We start from the raw sequence: 22,086 nt of genomic DNA, 5'->3' as shown, positions 1-22,086 counted from the left end.
GGGGTCACAGACAGCAGCCTCTGGGAAATGAGAAGTGATTTTGTTCTGTGCCAGTCATAGTAATACCTGGTTCTCGGGTACAAACGTTCACTGTAGGTGAAAAAAAAAAGATGGACCCCAAGCAAACAACTTTTTATCTTTTTAACTTTTTAAAAATCATAGCGTTAAATGGTTTTATCTGTGACAGGATTTGTATTTCTTTCAATGCATTTACTTGGCCCTGCCACACAGCACAGAACATTTTCTCTTACACTGTAGAAGAAATACAGTGACGTTCTCTCTCCATCTGCAGCCTTTCTTAGTCGACATTGAGGAACAACAGGAAGTTAATAAGATCATCTCTCTGCTCATATCTCTTAGATTGTAAGCTGTTTGTGGCAGGGTCCTCTCCTCTTCCCGTGTCACTGTCTGTATCTGTCTGTCATTTGCAACCCCTATTTAATGTACAGCGCTGCATAATATGTTGGCACCATATAAATCCTGTTTATTATTAATGATAATAATAATATTAATAAGTGCAACCATACTTTAAGATAAGTGCACTTTAAGGGGCAGAACATATATGTTGGTTTATGTGAAGCAGAAGGACGGTGTTACTTGTATCATAAGTCAGAGATTCATTATCATTTAAAGTGATGAAATCTGATTGGGTGATGTGGACACCACTTTGCTTTTCATTATTAGTGCCACATTTCCTATACGATTCTTTATTTATAGAATTTCTAATGGCATTTGTGGCTCCTGTGTTGACAAACGATATTAAACCTCTGTATGTATAAAGGTTTCAGATCTCAAAGTCCTATTTTGTGTTTGAAAACAGTCCAGCGATCAGATAAAAGGGGTCATCGCTCAGATACAGCCACTCCGAGTTATGAAATCGCTCAACGTCAGCGTAGAAAACTTTCCATATCGCTATAGATGGCGGGAGGAGGCAGTGTGTGAGGAAGGCCTGGAGCACTATATTGATCACATGGGGTTACTATTCTGTAATATTAATAAAGATGTAGATATGATAAATTAGGTTACTGAGTAAACAGAGTAAAAATAGAGCCATGTGACACCGCTGATACAATGTGCCATGGCTGGAAAGGATGACACAATCATCACAAGAAAAGGCCAAGGTACTGTATGTCTTCTGGTGTCATAGATAAAAAATGGTTATGTATATGGAAACTGCTATTCCTGACTTCTCTTTCTGAAAATGATAGCTGCTTGGTTGTCGGTTTCATTTTTGTGGATGATAATGATGAGATACCGGTACTTACCTTACCTTAAAGAGTTGAAGGGCTGACTTTACTTGACACATGCTTGTTCCAGGTCCGTGACACACAAAGTATGAAAACTACACAGCAATGGAAGGCTCTACACAGCAATGGAAAATACATTTTTACAAGGTCAGCTATGGCAGCCTCCATATTTATTCTAGTACAGGTTTCCAGGCCTGTGCCAGAATGAGCATCCAGCATTCATCATACAGGTGAAAAGGATCTGTTCTAATCTGGCCGTATGTAATACAATCACAATGTAGAACACCCAGGGTGCTGAAGTAGGCAACTCTGGAGTCTGTTCAGTGCCATTACAGTACTGACAGGTTTATGTTAAACTTAACGTTAACACTTAGCATGAGCCATGAAACTTGCCAGTCCATTGCAACTGTAAAATACCAGCCGTCCATTGCTGTTGGAGCCTACAGGAAGCGATGATATTACCTCCTCTATGATGTGACTGTGTTCTGGGCTAGCAATGAACTGGTAGCCTCATACAAACCTTAATGCAATGTTTCTCAACCAGGGTTCCTCCAGAGGTTGCTTGGGGCTCCTTGAGCATTGAGCAGTTTGTGTCTCCCAGGTCAGTTACCACTGACACCAATTAGCTTTTTGGCATTCTGTAAGGGTCCTAATGGCCTGAAATGTAAGAGGCATTCTTCCCAATGATCACCATACTAATATAGTGTGAGTTGTGGATAAAGTAACTATAGCAGGTGTTCCCTGAAGACCTGAAACTTATTGCAAGGGCTCCCATGTTAAAAACTTTGAGAAAGGCTTAGTTAATGGATGGGTGCTCATGAGAAAACACAAAGTATTTACAATAAGGAACACTGAGAAGGTGAGTATAACTGGGTTGGGTTTTAAGGTTAGCGAGGTGACAGGGTCTCTTTATTGTTCGTCACATGAGAATATTATACTTATCTCCCTCGCTGCTCAATTGGGCTGCCAAGAATTAAAATACCTGGTAGTTCTGAGTATGAAGGGGGATGCGTGACTCACCATCACACGCAGGTGGGCAGTTTGCTCCAAATTACCTATACACAGGGATTCCTTTCCATATTCCTGGAGCAGGAACAGATTTACATGGGGGTAGGTAGGTAAGTAGGAAGGAACTATTGTGGCCATCATTTTCATGGGCATAGCACAGACTCACTTTATAGCAAACCTTGCTCTTTATAATGCCCCGTTGCTTCTATACTATAGGTGGTGACAACACCCTCCTTCTAACAACAAAACCCTGGGAAATGTTGATGAGCACCTCATATAATCTTGTGAGATGATTCTACCGCACGGGGCAGTAGTATCATCCTAGAAGATTTGAGCTACTCAGCAATTTTCTAGGGTGGTGACCCCTCAAAGGGGTGGTAACATCACCCATGCCTAGGCACTGAGAGCAAAAGCAGAGGTAATATTATTATTATTATGTATTTATAAAACACCAACATATGCAATGCTGTACATTAAATAGGGGAGAGGGGGACCCTGTCCAAAAGAGCTTACACCCTAAAAGGAATATAATTATCATTTTTCTTTCACAAGTTTTGTTTAGCATTTGGAGAGAACACCATGTGCAAATAAAAGAACCAAGTTTAGTCCACCTTTTTAAATTCTCTGCATAACCCCTGACCTTCTCTACTTACTTGCTGCATGTTGGATATATTGGTCTGTGCTGCTTCAAGTTTTGCTGGGATCTTCTATACTCAGCTACCTGCACCGTCCAGTGCCTTGATAAAAATGAAAAAGACTATTTTATAACATTGTATTAAAATGACAATTGTAACATGAATTTATTTCTATGGCTTGCAGTGCACACATATAAAATATGTATATATATATAGCAGAGGAGAGTTGTTTCCCCATATTCATATCTCATATACATTATTATTCCTATACCCTCACACAGGGTACACAGGCATTTGTGGTATGTATGTAGGAGTTGCCTATAGGAAATGACTCAGCCCTAGGGTGTGTGTCTCTGCTCCATTGCCCAGCATAGGAGTGCACTGACTATGTCATATCATGTGTTGCAGACTCCTCCTTGTTGGGTAGTAACAATACCATCTTTAAAAAATCACACCACTTTCTGGCCCCACCTCCTCCAATAGAGTGCAGAAAAAAAAAATGAATTGAAATTGGTGACTACCCTAAACACAGTGCAATCTGAATCATTTGTGTGTAGACAGCTTGCAGCCCCTTTGCTGCTTTCAAGGGGAAGCTATAAATTGCAATAGGAGAGCTGCCATTTATTTTATAGATAGAGATAAGGGTTACTAATCCCATTTTTATTAATATGGAACTTTACAGGTCCTGTTTGGTACTGATGCTGCTTTTCATACATCTGATATCTGCTAATTCAGGTAAGCATGGGATATCCAGAGATCTGGGTGTGCCTTGGGGGGCATTTAAATGTCTCCTGTCTTCCTATAACAAGCTGTGGTTGTAGATTTGCATTGGCTGACAAGGAATAGCTGCACACCGTTATATGATGACCTGGGGGCAATAGACAGGTGCAGATCTACCTGTGCATTGCATTGCATGGACTCTGACAGTGCTGCCCTATGGGGGGCTAAAGGAACCCCACTAATGACTGGGGACTGTCAGGCCATGCTGGGACTTGTAGTTCTACCTGAGGATAACGCAGCTGCTGCTTGACATTGATTTCTATGTATTATAACTAAATTGTTACAATGTAACTGTTTTATTATCAGTTCTAGAATAATATAGAAGCCCAGTGCTTGATGGGACTTGTAGTCCCACCTGAGGACAGTTTTATATTGTCTTCTCTGTGTTATAGGTTGGGCTCTGGAATGCTAAAGAAGCCCAGAGCATGCTGGGATTTGTAGTCCTACCTGAGGACATCTCAGCTGCTGCTGTACATTGATCTCTATGTAATATAATTGTTACAATGTAACTGTTTTATCTTGAATTCTAAAATGCTATGGTAGCTCAGAGCTTGCTGGGACTTGTAGTTCTACCTGGGGACAGTTTTATATTGTCTTCTCTGTGTTATAGGTTGGGTTGTAGAATGCTATGGAAGCTCAGAGCTTGCTGGGACTTGTAGTTCTACCTGGGGACAGTTTTATATTGTCTTCTCTGTGTTATAGGTTGGGTTGTAGAATGCTATGGAAGCTCAGAGCTTGCTGGGACTTGTAGTTCTACCTGGGGACAGTTTTATATTGTCTTCTCTGTGTTAAAAGTTGGGTTGTAGAATGCTATGGAAGCTCAGAGATTTCTGGGACTTGTAGTTCTACCTGAGGACAGTTTTATATTGTCTTCTCTGTGTTATAGGTTGGGTTGTTGAATACTATGGAAGCTCAGAGCTTGCTGGGACTTGTAGTCCTACCTGGGGATAGTTTATATTGTCTTCTCTGTGTTATAGGTTGGGTTGAGGAATGCTATGGAAGCTTAGAGCTTGCTGGGACTTGTAGTCCTACCTGAGGACATCCCAGCTGCTGCTGTACATTGATCTCTATGTATTATAAATAAATTGTTACTGCTTTATCATGAGTTCTAGAAGGCAATGGAAGCCCAGGGCTTGCTGGGATTTGTAGTTCTACCTGAGGACAGCACAGTTGCCCATTTTTTATATTGTCTTCTATGTGTTGGATTGGGTTCTAGAATTCTATAGGTGCTCAGGGATTGCTGGGACTTGTAGTCCTACCTATTGTTTTCTATGTGTTACAGTTGAACTGCAACAATGTGTTTTATCATGAGGTCTAGAATGTTATAAATGCTCTGGGACTGCTGGGACTTGTAGTCCTACCTGAGGACAGTGTTATATTGTCTCCTATGTGTTCTATTATTATAGGTTGGGTTGTAGAATGCTAAAGAAGCCCAGTGCATGCTGAGACTTGTAGTCCACCTTGAGGACCGTTGCCTTTATATTGTCTTCTCTGGGTTATATTATAGGTAGGGTTGTAGAATGTTATAGAAGCCCAGTGCATGCTGGGACTTATAGTCCTACCTGAGGGCAGGTATTGTTCCCAGAAAGAGCTCTAGAATGCTATAGAAAGCCCAAGGCTGGCTGGGATTTGTAGTTCTGTCTTTTTCTATATGTTCTGTATTAGTATTGGCATTATTACATCCCAGGGGTGGGAGCTGGGAACCAAATCTGTTAGGAAGGCAATGCTGGGACTTGTGGTTCTGCCTGAAGCTGTAGTGCAGTAAGGGTATGTTCTCTGATGAGACTTGTAGTCCTACAAATGTGCTGTTCTTGCAGACATTGGCTTGGCTTCTTGTCAGCCATTATTGGGGGTCCCCTGGTGGGTGTGGGAGGAGCAGCTTATCCTCAGATAACCGCAGATGTGAGGTGGAGGGGAGGAGGAGGGAGTGCACGTTTTATGGCTGTTCTAAAACCTAACTGATTAGCTCCCGGGTGAATGTCATTATCAGGTGAATCGGCCTGAGGTAATTTACAGCGCTCATGTCACTGACAGTTACAACCCGGCTTTCACACATGGGCGTTCCCTTCCCAGCCAAACCCTACGCCACAGGTTGAATGGGCTACCGCTCCCCTCTTCTGATTGGATATCGTAATATCTGCCGATGATGAGGCCCGCCCCTAGCACTAGTAAAGGGCGTGGCTTCCATGGGCGTTTGGAACTCAGCCTTCTATGAGGTGGATTTCCCGCCCTGGGTCTTAAAGGGACCGTGTCAGTAAACATGACATATAGGAGGGAAATGAGGAGAGAGGGTTTTTGCTTTTTTGACAGCTGTATGACCTGCTGGCCTGGGCTGCAGTGGAGCTGCTGCTTTGTGTTCAGCCTTCAGGACAGTTTGTAGTGTGACACATGCGCTAGAGCGAAGCGCCAACAAATGTTCCATTTCTAAAAAAAAAATTACTCTGTTTAGAATGTGCAAAACAAAATTCTCACTCTGCTCATTGCAAGTCTTAGGTCTTAATAATATATAATAATAAGGTGGTGACAGGTCCTCTTTAGGTGCCGCTTTCCTCAGTGTGTCCTTTCAATAAAATTTGTCACTTTCCTCCATTGCAATAAAAAGGAAATGTGCAACAGGGCCTGTTTAATAAATGCGTCATTCTCCTCACGGAATATGTCATCACTTCAGCAAGGGCGTGGTGGGGCCGATAAGAGTTACCAAACGTGCTCCGGCCTGGGCGTGATTGCTCCATAACTTTATAGTTTCTGAGAACATTTGTAGGTCGGTCGCAGATAAGTGGAGAAGCTGGCTGAATTTCACCTCCAAGACTGTTTGTCATCAGCCAAACTACAACTTTCACTGCAGCCTGCCAAGAAAGTGTAAAAAAGACGAGTAAAACCTATTCCTCGACGACGTTCCTTTCTAAAAACTGCTGCAAAATCGGTCCTGATTCCCCATAGCAACCACGAGGAGTTGCGTTGCTATGCAATTGGGCTCCTGTTTTGCTTTGTAAACACTTTGTATGCACCTAAAATGCATAGAAAATACAACGCCGTTTGCTTTTGTGTCAGGCTGGCACATTTTCTCTGTCATTATCTTTAAAATATATGGCAGCTGCATCTATATTTCTCATAGAGAGATGTTAGAAAATGGTGGGTGCGTTATCTCTGCGCTCTTGTATTACAGGGATGTCTTCATGGAACCCCTTGCTGAGTTCAGGCCAGGTTAGCAACATTGCTCGGCTTTTTTGTGGACATTGCCAGCTACCTTCTGACACCCGTTGGTTTCCAGGTGTGGATAGGTGTCATGGTTCAATGACATGAGCAGCGTTAATGAGTACCCGTGGTTGTACTTTCTTTCCTTTAGGAACTTTCTCATACCTCTAAAACCCTTGGGGAACTTTCTTTGCCCCTCTGAAAACCCACTGACCTGACATCTGGCTTTGGACTGCCTCCTCTTAGGTGCCATTTTTTCTTGCACTTATGAAACCCCCCAATGCAAGCACTGAACAGAATTTTCTGGCCGTCCGCTTTGGCCCACCACCTCTTAGGGGCCATCCACTTTGCACCTATGGAACCCTCACTTTATCTCCGGCTTCGACCCATCTTCTCTCAGGCCTTTTTGCACCTCTGAAATCCGCAATTTATTCACTTACCAGAATTCTGGTCGCCTGCCCCAGCCCACCACCTCTTACGGGGAATCCAACAAAGACCTCTGAAACCTTGAGTGCAAGCACTGATCTGACATAAGTGCTCCAATTAGAAGCCATTTTTCTTGCACTTATGAAACCCTAATGCAAGCACTGACCAGATATCTGGCTTTGTCCTGACTCCTCTTAGGCCCATTCAGCTCACATTATCCAAAGCCTCAATGCAAGCACTGACTAGAGTTCTGGTCAACAGCCGTGGTCTCCTTGGGGCTATCCATCTTTCATCTCTGAAACGCTGAATGCAAGCACTTGATCGCTGGCTTCAAATCGTCTCCTCTCAGGGTCCGTTCTTCTTCCATGTTTGAATTTCTCAATGTAAGCGCTGACCTGAATTCAGGTCACCAGCTACCCCCATCCACTTTTAGGGGCTATCCATCTTGCACCTCCAAAACATTCATTGCAAGCCTTTGGTCACTTTCAATGTCTGACTCTTCTCAAAGGACATTTTTATCGCACCTCTGAAACCCTTGACGTCAACAATTACCAGAATTCTGCTTCTTAGGGCGCCATCCCATGCAGCGATAGGCAGCAATAGTTTCTGATTCTTGCAATGATGGACATGATTGAATTTCTGGAGAGCCTCAACTTACTCATAGTAAAAATACGTAGAAAAAGAGGTCCTGAAACTTGCAAATCTAAATAGCAAAAATACTCAAAGAGAACACGTACAATGTAATCTATAAGATTGTAAACACGTTTGCAAAGCAAATGAAAAGTTCAAGGTCGGAGCACAAGTAGAAGGCTTTACATTGAGTGCTAGACTAAATATATAATAAAAGCAATGGCTGGGAATAGAAAGTAGTATACATTGGCACATAGAAAACATTGGCCTGTAGGATGATCCTCTAAGTCCATTGCTTCTTTTCATTTAAAGGATTTGATGTAAAGAAATCAAATCACAATATAAAAACTAAAAGGTTAAGTAAATTTTGCACAGCTGATTGTACTTTCTGTTCATATAGGAAATTCCGTCATTCACAGGATGGCATTAATGCTGCGGCATTGTGCCAAAATCCAATCCTTTTTCCATTGGCCCGGTTTATTCTCAGAGATGGCTCATGTTTAATGCCTTCATCTTTGTCTTTAAATAACTAGACAGCCCCTGTGTATTTTTGCCTTTGTGACTTGAATATGTCATGTTACTAGGCTAGAAATATGTTTAATATTCAGACAGGTCACTCAAACATCACATTGTGGCAGTGAAAGGAACAATTCAGACATGAGGACTTTTAAATTACAGAGCGGGCATTGGCCCTGCAAAGCAAAGCAAATTCCCTGTATTGTAAGCCCGTGTGAACGAGGCCTCGGGGTGGTTATATATACTGGCAAATCAAAGTTTCGAGATTTTGAGTCTTGACTTGCCAGTGTGAAGATTTTGGAAATGCTTGGATTAAGCAATTGGCGAAAAAATGCTTGCAATGCTGAGGTCAGGATCAGTTTCATTGTCTGTGTTCTGTAATTCAGAACAGTTGTGGCATCTGTGATCATTTCTATGAGTGTCACCCAGGACCCTCCTTCCCCATCGCTTCCATGAGGGCCACACCCTGCATTGCTGGAGCTCCCAGATTTACTTATAGATAGATATATATATATATATATATATATATATATATATATAATAAATAAATATATATATATATATATATATATATATAAAAACATTATTGTTGCATCAACACATCAGACTTGCGGTAACCATCTGGTGTAGTTATTTCCTGGAATTTTTTGGCTTCCTACAAAACCCAGAACAGAAACCTTGCTTGCAAAATCTTCTCTGAACTGTACAAGTATTTTTGCTTCTTCGTTAAATGATCAAGAATCCCATACACATGACCAAACAAGGAATTTTTTTTTGTTAGTGGTGTGTTTTTTTGTTTTGAGCTTTTTATTATCACACTGGATTTAATTTTGGAGGCTGATAAAATTGCTAAATTTTGATTGGTCTTTTCAGATGCCAGGGCTGTGTGTGCATAGATGTCTGTATGCCCATATTTATTCTAACTTTTTCTGGCTTTTACCATTTTATAAGGCCACATGTTTTTTTATCGTCCTCAGTTTGACAAAAGAAATAATACATTGAAAGTGTGGATGCATTAAACACATAAATAGCTGCCCATTTGTACGCAAATAAGTTGCCAGTTTTTGGACAATTGTTAAACAACCAAACTCAACATATTGAATTGGTGCTACCATGGAAAGCTTTTTTACCGTTGGGGTTTATACATTTGCCAGCTTTTTACCTGTATACGATATCTCTCTATTAGTGGATATAAAATCAGGGTAAAGTTCAGATGTGGGCGTTTAACGTACCACGCTGTTAATGTGTAAGCCAAATGTTACTTTCCAAGTACACGCTGCCGAGTAGGCAGTGAAATTTTATACCGTGACTTAAAAAAAAATAAAAATGGCTCCATGTGCCATTTATAAGCTGGAACGATCGAGTTATATTTGCTGACAGATCAGAATTATGAAAAAAGAAAAAAGCTGCTGAATTTGTAATTGCCAGCATGGTTAGGTTGGTTCTTGGGTGCTGTGACGTATGTGCCATTTCGTATTTGAAATTTTAAAGCCTTGAGAAGTGTAACCACACCCGTAGGAGCGTGAAGAAAATGCTTGTAGTGAGATAGCAATGCATGGAGAGCACGAACACGGCTGTTCTGTCACTCATCCACAGAAGTCATTGCCAAGTTTCCATTTTCCTGCTCTCCATAAATCGAGGACTATCCTCTTTTCGTGTTTCTTAGCTTTATGTTGTATTTTAGCATGTTTTATGCTTTTGTGTGGGTAGGCTTCAATATTTAATATATAAAAATTTAAAAAGAATACAAGGGCTCAGTATAACATGCAATACACAGTGATATAGTGATGTTATGTTGAAATATCACACCTAAGGGTCCCTCGCCCACGTGTTGCCATCATGTTCATTAAAATGTGCATGTGTTTAGTGTTGCTGTGCTGTAGTTTGTAACATTCTACAATGCACAACTTTGTGTTGCATTTAGATGAAAAAAAAAATTTGCAAGAACATTTTTTAGGGACTATAACGACCTTAATTCAAACCACACCCTCTCCACACCTAATTATTATTATTACACAGTATTTTAATAGTGCTGACATATTATACAACACTTTACAAAGTCCATAGTCATGTCAGTAACTGTCCTCAAAGGAGCTCACAATCTAATGTCCCTACCATAGTCATTTGTCTCTAATAGAGTCTAGGGTCAATTCTGGGGAGAAGCCATATAACCTAACTGCATGTTTTTGGAATGTGGGAGAAAACCGAAGTACCCAGAGGGGTACGCAAACACAGGGAAAAACTGCAAACTCCATTCAGATAGTGTCCTGACCAAGATCCAAACCTGGGACCTTGTGTGCCACAAAGACCAAAGTGCTAACCACTGAGCCACCGTGCTAGCGGCAGAAACTTGCACAGTTTGCGTTAGAGATTGAGTTTCAGTTGTGCAGCATTTCCCATAACTCTACCTATACAGCAGATATAAATGAGATGTCTTTGTATACTGTGGACGTCTTTTGGCCAAATCCAAGCCACTTCGGACTAAGACTTCATCCCAGATGTTGTATTCCCCTTTCAAATTTACTATACTTATATTACTTTACCTCAACAGTGTGAAAAGGCCCTAAAAGATCAATCCATCCAGATTAGACCACCAAAGTGTTTCTGGTACTTCTTGAGAACTTTGCTGGTGGCCAACAAGGTGGACATAGACAAAACCATCCGAATTCCGATAGTTTATCTCTTTTGTTCTGTAGCTCTTGGAACTCTTTTTATTAAACATCTTTTATTTAAAGCACAACAAAACTAAATTGATCCACCCCCAAAATGTCAGAAAAACAACCTAACCATTTAGTGGGAGATGACACTGTAGGGACATTTTATGAGTAAGCCTGTTGTTAGAAGATAAATGCTGTGTGTGAATTTTCAGATACAATTACAAACTTTTCACAGGGCCCGTAAACCCCTGAACGCTAAAAGAAGAGGTGGGTGTAGGAACACTTTCTGTTTTTGCTCGGCTCCAGAAAAGCTGGCATGTTTAAGCATCTCAGATTTCTATCCCCTTACCGCATAAAAAATGCTGCAATGCATGAGTGACTGGAATAGATCAAGATGAATCTAGATATTGGTATGTGATATCTTCCCGCCTTTAAAATACTCACGGTGTTCCCAGCGCACTCCCATAAAAGTATATCATTCTGTATATTCTGTCTGCCTATTTCTGTCGTGGTTGGGGAAGAATCGGTTATTTTTAAGAAAAACTAAATTTGGTAACACTTGACCACCACACCTACTTGAGCTTGTTGGACTTCTCATTGCAAAAGCATGAACATTAATATGAATCCACCTCTCTCCCTGGAGCTTTACAGCTCTGGGATGGATTTCCAGAAGCATTTGAAGTGTACCAACTGGAATTAGTGTCCATTTAGCCAAATTAGCATTTGTGAAGTCAGGTTTTGAAAAAGACCTCGGCTTTGGAGCCCAAGGATTAAGTTCAAGGCTCTTCAGCAGTTGCTTGAGTTCTGCATCATCAAACCCTAAATAGAATGCACATAAATTCTGGAACATGAAAGGCACACATGGAGGCACACACTGAGCCTGATTTATTAAAGCTCTCCAAGACTAGGGAAGACTATCATGGATGAACCTGGGTGATCCAACAAACCTGGAATAAATCAAGCCCAATGGTGATATTAACATTTGCAGGATCATTCACTTATTTTTTTCTTTAGACTGTATAGGGCACTTAAAATTGGGGGGTTGTTCTGTTTGTATTTTTGTTCTCTAAAATATATGTTATTTTGGGTAAAAAGTGCAGCGTATTTCACAAAATAAGTAACACCTGTTCTTCACTGTACGGGAATAAGACCTAACTACACCCTGCAGGCAGTGTCATGTTCAGGAAATATATTCTACAGATAACGCCCTGACATGAAATATAATTCATCGACCTGCTGAGCATCAGATGTGTCTACTCCGTTTATGTATTTAGGTGTCATGTGTTTTATAAATGAGACCAGAAAGACCGAACAGAGACCTGTAGGTGAAACTTTCTTTTCCTCCTGCATTACGAGGAATGGTTGTTTGCTAGGACAGGTCCTTGTTGGACTTTCCCTGGTAATCAGAAACAGTTTGTATCTATGATATTCAGCACCAATGACTTCCTGGTAGTTGTGTTTCTGCTTTTTTAGATAGGTGCTGGTATTTCCCACATTGTTCAGCTTTTTAACTTCCTTGTAGGAAAGATTGCTGTGGATGAAAACTAACACACTACGTACAATAAATGAATGTAAAGATAAAAGATCACCCAATGTAAAACTGATACTAAGTGGACTGATATTTCTGTCTTGGGTAGATGGTGTCATTTTGAATCCCCTGTCATCTAATTTTGTATTACAGGGGTGGAGTAGAATTAGCAGAGCTTTGTAGTTGTGATGACGGATTAGTAATAGCATCTGGTAGATTTGGTTTTTATCCATAAATCAGCCCTGCATTTCTAAACCTTTTCTTTTTTTTATTCCATTTTAGGGGTTTCAAATTGTGACAGAAACGAGTTCCAGTGCGGAGATGGCAAATGCATTCCATACAACTGGGTGTGTGATGGCTATGAGGAGTGCAGGGACGGATCTGATGAGTTCGCTGAGACATGTCGTAAGTTCTGGGGCAATATGGAGGAGGGTGGGTTTAGGCTATAGAGAAAGATATTGGTTATTTTTTCATAATAATTGTGAGACTTATAATACCATGGGTTATTTTTCAGGAATTGTAACTTGTGGCCCTCAACAATTCAGCTGTGGTGGGAGGACGAATCGATGTATCCCTCTGGCATGGAAATGCGATCATCAGGAAGACTGTGAGAATGGCTCAGATGAGAAGGACTGTGGTATGCATCTCTTGTGATCGATTAGTATAGCTAGGCCATAATGCAGAAGATTTTATGTAACCTTTAAAACTGAACTCTAAAAGGACAGTTAAAATACCCAGGGCTGCCATCAGTAGAGGACAAGGGGGAGCATCTGTAGCAGGTCCCTATCAAAAGAACTTGACTTTTGCAATGCTGGAATTTTTAAGAATGAAGGAGGAGGGTCCAGGAAGTTTACCTAGAAATTACTGATAGTGGTCCTGGAAATATCCATATGCACCTTTACAAATGATTTGTGTTTGTGCCTATCTAGTCCTGAGATTTATGCAGCTCTGCCACACAGTAAGAGACCTGATTCTTCTCCTTGAAAGGAGAAGCAGCAAACTGATGAGCTTCTATGATTAGCACTTTCATTGTTCGTATATGAGCACGATTAGATGCTTGCATTACTTCTCCCAATCTGTCACCTTTACTTCTTTCATTACAAAAAAAGTTAATTGATGTATTAATAAATACAAAACTGAATTATTTTTTGCCTTTTATACACTGAATATGTTATTGCAATAAACCTCAGGGGTGCGGATGTATTGATGGTTTAGTATATTTAATCTTAATATATTTAATTAAGATGCAGTATATTTAATCTGGCTTTCTCATTTACTGTAGCTCCCAAGCCCTGTGCCTCAGATGAACAGTTTCAGTGCAAGAGTGGAATGTGCATCTCCCTGGAATATGTTTGTGACAATGACCATGACTGTGATGATGGCAGTGATGAAGAATCTTGCCCAGCCCCAACCTGCAATCCAAACTTCTTCAACTGCAAGAACTCCACAATGTGCATCCCTAAGCTGTGGACTTGTGATGGAGATCCAGACTGTGATGATGGCTCTGATGAAGAAAACTGTGAAGGGAAAGAGCCTATTAAGACCGACAAACCCTGCTCCAACCTGGAGTTCCACTGCGGCAGCGGAGAATGCATACACATGAGGTGGAAGTGCGATGGAGGGTTCGACTGCAAAGACAAGTCAGATGAAAAGGACTGTGGTAAGTGCAGGAGGTCACTAGGAACACTACCACCTTCTTGCTAATATGTAACAAAAAAAGATATAAGGCTTACTACATTCATTTTGTGTTTTTATAGAAAAACCAACCTGCAGCCCAGATCAGTTTCAATGCAATGATGGCAAGTGTATTCATGGCAGCCTGCAGTGCAACCGAGAACATGACTGTGATGATCTTAGCGACGAGATCGGATGCATAAATGGTAAATACTCAATATGTTTTATTTTTTTTACAGTACCAGCATATTCCACGGCTTTATATAGATGTCCTACCATTAGTGTAAATATTAATAAGTCCTAATCCCTGAATATTCTGATGGTATAGTGTTCCTACCACAATAATACAAACACACACTGGTGCCAGTAGTGGTTGTGGGATAATTCAACCAACGGTATGGTTTGGGATTGGGAAGAAACACTGGCATATACATAAGACATAGACAAATGTCATACCAATGGTATCTCTGATTGGACCAGGACCTGAATGCAACCATCATGCTTTCCTGTTTTTGTACCTGCATATGTTATATTGCTATAACCTGGTTTTATTTATCTTTTAAGTGACAAAATGTGAAGGGCCAAACAAATTCAAGTGTAACAGTGGAGAATGTATCAACATTGACCAAGTGTGTAATAATGTTCGAGACTGCAGAGACTGGAGTGATGAGCCTCTAAAGGAATGTGGTAAGTTTCCCATTTGTACACTGCATCAGTGTCATTACATTTTCCTTCTATGAACTCTCTTTATATCAACAAATACAAATATGTCTATTTCTTCTTGAAGGTGAAAACGAGTGTCTGAAAAACAATGGTGGATGTTCTAATACCTGCAAAGACCTTAAGATCGGTTATGAGTGTTTATGTCCGGAGGGCTATCAGCTTGTGGATGGAAGGAAATGTGAAGGTAAATGGGGCTTTATATGACCATTTATTGTTAGTAAACAGTTAGAGATATAACAGAAAAAGCAGCTTTTCTTGCTGAACCTTAAGGACCATAGCTTGTTAAAGTAGAGCTCTGCCTACTGGATTATTTAGATAACTCATTTCCGAATGGGGAACCGATAAATTCAGCTACATTATTATTACTGTATCCTTAAGGGTGTGACAGGGTGCCTTTGAGATAGGAAGGGATGGGTTATGTGGCATTTCAATACCAGACTGAATTTAGACATTAATTGTGTGCATTATTAAAATATTATTCTGCTGTTTTTCATTCAGATATCAATGAATGTACACAACCTGACATTTGCAGTCAGATTTGCACTAACCTTGAAGGAGGTTACAAATGCGAATGCAAGGAAGGCTACCAAATGGATCCAGCAACTGGCTCCTGCAAGGGCATTGGTGAGTACCAGTTATGCCCCCCATTTATTGGTGTCATATTGGTGAATACACATAAATGACCCTGTGAAGACTTCTTTCTGAGGATGTCATATTGTTCTCTTAATAGGGACCATTGCATACCTATTCTTTACCAACCGTCATGAAGTGAGGAAAATGACAATAGACAGGAGCGAATACACCAGTTTCATCCCTCGCTTGAAGAATGTGGTGGCTTTGGATATGGAGATTGCCAACAAGAGAATCTACTGGTCCGACCTATCACAGAGGAAAATTTACAGGTAAGAGGGATTGATATTATATAGAAAAATGTTTAACCAAAAAAGAACTGAGCATCAGAAATGAAAATCTCTATCTGTATCTACGCAGTGCCTTCATGGACAAAGCTCATAACTTTTCTCACCATGAGACTGTGATTGGAAACGAGATCCTAGCACCAGATGGTATTGCTGTGGACTGGATCCATTCCAACATCTACTGGACTGACTCTGCCTATGGCTCCATCTCTGTGGCCAACACACTTGGAACCAAACGTAAAACTCTTCACAATGAAGGCCTGGCTAAGCCACGTGACATTGTGGTGGATCCCACCAAAGGGTGAGGGACATTTACCTACTCTTTTATTCAAAAAATGACTTTCTTTTATTTTTTTAACATCTATTGGTAAAAGTTTGAGTAGTTGCAGTAGTGTACTCTTCTATATAGGGAATAAGGGATGAAAAGAATTTAGTGCTGTCACATGGGAGTAGGGAAGGGTTCCAAAACCCTGCAGGTCTGACTAGTGGGTTTAAAGCTTTTGTACGTCAATTTCTTTACTGATCCTTGGAACAGAATGGGAAAAAGTTAGGAAATGATTAGCTGGGAGGGATTAAGTGACCTTTTTACTTTTGGAAAGTGTCAACTTTCAGTTCTAATACATGTTATGTAGTACTTACACACACCACCACCATGAAATCATTCCTGTATATCTGTATTGCAGCTTCATGTACTGGACTGACTGGGGTTTTCCTGCCAAGATTGAAAAAGGAGGCCTGAATGGTGCTGCTAGACAAACCCTTGTAAGTGACAACATTGAGTGGCCCAATGGAATTACTCTGGGTGAGTGAATTATGAGCCTGTTGTTTAATGTCTTTCTATGTTTATTGGGTGCTTTCTGGCTCCCTGTCTTTTAAACATTTGTTAATATTTTTGCTTACCTTTTTAGATCTGATCAATCAGCGCTTGTACTGGGTGGATTCAAAGCTGCATACTCTTTCTAGCATAGATGCTGCTGGTGGAAACAGGAGGATAGTCATTTCCGATGAAAAACACTTAGCTCACCCTTTCGGCCTTACTGTCTTTGAGGTAAGTTTAAATCCCTGGTAATATGCTTCTGATCAAATCCAGCCATTTTATTTTCTCTCTTTACGATCTGGATAGTTGGGAACAGACAAAAGCCAAAAAGCTATTGCTTCTGTTTGGACACGGTAAAAGGGTTAAAACCTTATGTACTGTCTCACCACCTATCTGGGCCAGTGATGTCTATTTTATTTGTCTATCATCATTGGCGCCATACCAGGAAATTTAGATGGCATGATAACTGTGCAGTTTTAGACGGACAGTTCTACAGGTGTATCAGAAGCATACCCCTATTTACAAAAAGAGACTCGCACATTGAAGTCTTATCTCAGTAGTGACCAGTTGAAAAAAATCCAAAAACAATTCAGCATTTTTCTGTCTCTGTCAATATTTGCATGTTTGTCTGTCTGATATCACCTTGGTCACTGATTACACTGTTCTCGCTAGCTTTGCTAATTTACCTTGGTCCCATTTATAAGTTACTTTATTTTTTTTATTGTTGATAGGATCTTGTGTTCTGGACTGATATTGACAATGAAGCCATATTCAGTGCCAACAGACTGACAGGAAACCAAATCACAAAAGTAGCTGAAGACCTTCAATCTCCAGAAGACATTGTCCTGTACCACAACCGAGGACAGCCTGAAGGTAAAAAGAATTTCTGGGCTGTGACAGTAGGGTAACGTGTCACCAAAACCATTTAATGTTTCAGTACCTAATACTGAAACGCTGGAGGAAAAAAAAAAACTTGCAGTGCAGAGGGGAACTTGCTTGTTTTGCCCAGGGGATGACGATCTTTCCATTGATGCTTGGCAAGTTGCAGCTCTCCAATATCATTCTTTTGTTCTCGAATTTTGGGATTCTCATCCCATTATGAGTCCAGAAAAGGACAAATAGTTGAAGTGAACCTCCTTAGCAGGGACACAGACAGCAGTGATGGCCCAATGGGGGTTTTTACTTTTGATAACCTTTTCTGACACTCCAAAAACAGTAATAATTAAAAAAAAATCTATGCAGCTTTGTTAATTTTGTTTCTATCTTCTGGGATCTTTAGGTGATAATTGGTGTGCTTCTCACCACCTCGGGAATGGAGGCTGTGAATACTTGTGCCTGCCTGCTCCACAAATCGGCACACACCCACCTAAGTACACATGTGCTTGCCCTGATGGAGAACACCTCGGGCCAGATATGAGGAGCTGTGTAAAAGGTAAAATATGAATATGCATTATAATGTGAATGTGTGCCTTAGCAAATGTCCTCTCTGTAACACTCTAACCAATGTATCGCTTGTCTTTTTAGAACCTGTTACACCAGATGCCACTAAGCCTACTTCCTCTCCAGTCACGACAACACCTTCCCCAGTCACCACTCCCAGAAGTACTATCCTTGCCAAGATTACATCCACACCAAGAAGGTCCACTACTGTCAAGCCCCAACAACCAACAACAAAGCCAATACCCACTGCTTCATCCACTACAAGCCGAACAGTCGTTAGAACTGAAAAGCCTCAGACTGAGAAACCCAATCCTGAAATCTCTACCCCAGAACTTGCTACGGTGTCACATCCAGGTACAAAGCTCTTCTTGGATCCCTTGTGGTGGAAACCATAAAATCTTCCTTTAGTATCATTCCAGGTCCATAGGTGCTCATCCATCTAAAATCAAAGACTTTCAATAGTCAGGGTGTAATATCAAATTTCATATAGGTTTTTTTTATGGAACCTCTGACTATAACATAGAATATTGAGCAATATCACATAGATTTGCCAAACTCTTAGTGTGGCAGTCTGTTCCATCTGAGTTGCCTCCAGATTTGTTGGGTGGCGAGAGTTGGATAGCCAAAATACCAACATGGGGATAGGGCATCAACCATGCTTTCTTCTAATAGGAGCTTGAAATAATATTTCATGCATGTGGCTAGCAATTTTATGGGTCACAACAGTTCTGAATGTTTCATAAGGAAACACTTGAATGTCACTTTTTTTTAGGATGGGCTGGAAAGCTCCTGTGTTAAGTGCTGAATAAGTGCCTGTTATTTCAGCTAGGAACCATCCATTGATAGTGAATTTTGAAGACAAATTTTGCAAACAGGATATCTTTTCAAAGTCTCAAGATATGAAGCATTGTAGACAATAGGCAGCACACCTCTACAGACACATTAACAACATTTTATTGACCTCCACCATGTTTTTTACTTGCAGTTGCGAACAACATTGATGTTAGAATGGAGACAACAGATTACCATCCCCATTCCAATGCTATCTACGTCGTCATTCCTGTCGGTAAGTTTACTTTCTCCTTCTGTGCACAATCTACTCTTGTAGCAGCACAAGTCTTATTTGTATTGGTGGAGCTGTTTATTGAACTGACGTGTAACACACGCCATCATTGAAAAGCTAATCAGCCCTGCCTATTGTATGCTCATTATTCATCCATGTACACAAGTAAAAGTCTTTGGTCTTTTCTGTTACTTGTATTGTAGCTTAGCAGTTGTAGTGGTAAAAATAATAAATATATGCTAAGCCAAATTTTGATCATTGTCAGGATTGGGCTGGTTTGCAATGATCTGGCAGTGAGCAATGACAATTATTTTTCAATTTTTGGATATGGAACAATTCAGACTAAAAATTGGGTTCCCTAAACAGTCTGAAAGTTTGTTCTGAGCATCAAACATCCACATATGTCAAATTGTGTATATCTACACTGGAGCTTAGACTAGGTGTTCATTAGCCCCAGTTAATTTAAAACAATCCCAGCATGTCGTTTTATAAATATTCTTACTTATGGTAACACACTTTTTTTTATATTTGTTGATGTGATAATCTAAGGGTGTCACCCCCTTGGAATATTTCCTAGATAGTGCAGTTAATTGATATTTTACACTTCTTGCAGTCTGTAACAAGCTAACTTCTCTTTTTCTTAATTTCCAGTCATACTCTGTCTACTCGCCTTTGGAGGCTTCTTGTTGTGGCGAAACTGGAGGTTAAAGAACACCAACACTATTCACTTTGACAATCCTGTGTATCAGAAAACCACAGAAGACGATGAAATCCACATATGCAGAAGTCAGGATGGATACACCTACCCATCGGTAATATTTTGGGTTATAGTTTCCAATGATTTTAGAATGTTCTGTAGGTAATACACTAAGCCCAAAGCACAACATATCTGTAATGGGGCCACAAGGGAAAACATTATGTTACAGGTGGTTTATAAAGCCTGGCACTGAACTGTATAACATTATATTGTGTAGGTGTAGGTGTAGATGAGCTACATGCAGATCCTGCAGTACTTGATCAGATTATATTAGGGAAGGAAAGATGAGCTAGATACAGATCCTGATTATTGACACAATTGTAGTTCTAATGTATTTTGGAAGTTGGAGTTTACTTCATTTTCTTGTTGCCTGGTAAGGTTTTGGTAGTAACATGTAATTCAACTCTATCTCTTTTGTCTTTTCAGAGGCAGATGCTGAGTTTGGAAGACGACGCTGCTTGAACAACCTTTGACCACTGTGCCTAATGCAAAAACTCTGCTGCTTAACTATATCAGGGGCAATGACTGCTAAGCAACCAAAAGATACCCGTCCAAACCACTGTGCCAGCTGGCACAACCCAGAGATTTTCCAGAATCTTTTTCTTACAAACCAAACGATCCACTATGTACATAGATCTAAGTTACATATTTTTGGGCTATTTATGAAGACATTTTTTGAAAGGCGTGCCAACCTTGTCCCACCCTGGTGCCTCTTTTTGCGATGTGAATTGTTCTTCGCTCTATGAAGGAAAAAACTGACAAGGTGTCCAAGGTGGATGTGAAGAGACTGGAAGTTACAGTTAAGAAATAATAATAAAAGCACTGGAGACTATGAAGGATTGAATGTGATGTACCTGCTGGGGTTTATTTTCTTGTTTGTTTTGTTTTAAAAGCACAAAACCGTTCTAAAAAAAAACACTAAAAATATTCAAACTGGAGGGAAAAGGAGGAATAGTGCACAAAGCTTTGTAGAGAATAGTAGATATTGAGATCTCCTCAGGGCGTCAATGTGTTTACTGCCTTGAGGTTCAACTCTCGGGGTCGGAGTAAAGCCATTTTGATCCGGGCTCAGCATTCCCGCTACAATGTAGCAAGCCGCAACAGGCCGCAAATAACCCAAAAGTGCCTCGTCTACCACCACCCTTTGCTTTTGATCCCATTTCTCTAAAAATCCACGTACCTCCTCTTGCACTTTCTTTGTTCTTCGTCTCAAGTGTTCTGTTTATTATTTTGAAACATTTTTTTATTTTATATTGTGGCTTTTATTTGCACAGTTTTGGATTGTTCAACGTCATGCTTGGCCAACTGCCTGTATCCGACAGGGTATGACGGCAGAGGAAAAAACAAGAAAAAGTTTTGAACTATGGAACCTGGAAAAGTTTGGCTGTTTCTTAAGCTTTATTAATATTTTTTTATCGATTACGTGAAAATAGAACCTTTGGTGCTACCTGTGAACTGTGAATCAAGACGTTCAGCCTTTTCTTTGCCTTAATTTGCAACTGGCTTAGAAAATCTTTTTCTTCTATACTTGAAATCGCTTTCATGGCTGCACACGATCTCCACCACACCAAGGCCTTATCCTAATTGTCACTGACCTCTCTCTATCTTTCTGTATCTGTAGAAATTAGCCAACCTTTTATTACAGTATTGAAATCGAAACAACCTGCCTGAACCTGTAGAGATTTATGTTTTGTTTTGTGAAGGGTGTAAATATTAATTTCTGTACAGTTAATGAATACGGTTTTGCTGTATATACATGTATTTGATGTCACAACTGGGAAAAGAAATGTTTAATATATAATTTATTTATTTGTTCAAATCCTTTTGAGTCTTGTGTTTTTTTATTTTATGAATAGGGGTGTAATCCCTGAAATGCATCAAATGATAAATACACTTCATGGCCAAAAGTTAATGGACACCTGACCATCACTTCCATATGTTGGACATCCCATTCCAAAACTATGAGCTTCAATATGAATTTGTAACAGATATAGCATCCTCTACTCATATTGGAAAGTTTTTATGTCATTTTGGAGTATGCCTGTGTGAATTTACCCTCATCCAGCAAGAAGA

The 22,086-nt window shown here is 40.3% G+C and overlaps 1 protein-coding gene and 1 long non-coding RNA gene across 2 annotated transcripts in view; one reads left to right on the top strand and one right to left on the bottom strand.

Moving 5' to 3' along the window:
• LOC140322922 (uncharacterized) overlaps positions 1-3,270 on the bottom strand; it is a 35,292-nt gene extending 32,022 nt beyond the window's left edge. Inside the window, exon 1 of the long non-coding RNA XR_011919273.1 lies at positions 2,909-3,270. This is a non-coding gene — a long non-coding RNA (uncharacterized lncRNA). The remainder of the gene's footprint in view (positions 1-2,908) is intronic.
• Positions 3,271-3,413: 143 nt separating this feature from the next.
• Positions 3,414-21,832, top strand: LDLR (low density lipoprotein receptor). Its single transcript, XM_072399572.1, has 18 exons — positions 3,414-3,625; positions 12,905-13,027; positions 13,137-13,259; positions 13,905-14,282; positions 14,380-14,502; positions 14,861-14,983; positions 15,084-15,203; positions 15,518-15,643; positions 15,750-15,921; positions 16,010-16,237; positions 16,620-16,738; positions 16,845-16,984; positions 17,485-17,626; positions 18,033-18,185; positions 18,278-18,547; positions 19,179-19,259; positions 19,908-20,068; positions 20,440-21,832. The coding sequence occupies exons 1-18, from the start codon at positions 3,559-3,561 to the stop codon at positions 20,473-20,475; spliced, it is 2,685 nt and encodes an 894-aa protein (XP_072255673.1). The 5' UTR covers positions 3,414-3,558; the 3' UTR covers positions 20,476-21,832.
• The last annotated feature ends 254 nt before the right edge of the window (positions 21,833-22,086 follow it).

Source organism: Pyxicephalus adspersus, chromosome 2 (genome assembly GCF_032062135.1).
Source record: "Pyxicephalus adspersus chromosome 2, UCB_Pads_2.0, whole genome shotgun sequence".
Lineage (NCBI taxonomy): Eukaryota > Metazoa > Chordata > Amphibia > Anura > Pyxicephalidae > Pyxicephalus > Pyxicephalus adspersus.
The sequence above is the reverse complement of the archived record's forward strand: the minus strand, read 5'-3'. Positions and strand labels throughout refer to the sequence as shown.

Coding starts and splice junctions, on each gene's coding strand:
- LDLR (XM_072399572.1), top strand. CDS start 3,559: ATGGAACTTTACAGGTCCTGTTTGGTACTGATGCTGCTTTTCATACAT. Junction 14,503..14,860: donor CGAGATCGGATGCATAAATG/GTAAATACTCAA, acceptor TTATCTTTTAAG/TGACAAAATGTGAAGGGCCA. Junction 16,985..17,484: donor TCGGCCTTACTGTCTTTGAG/GTAAGTTTAAAT, acceptor TATTGTTGATAG/GATCTTGTGTTCTGGACTGA.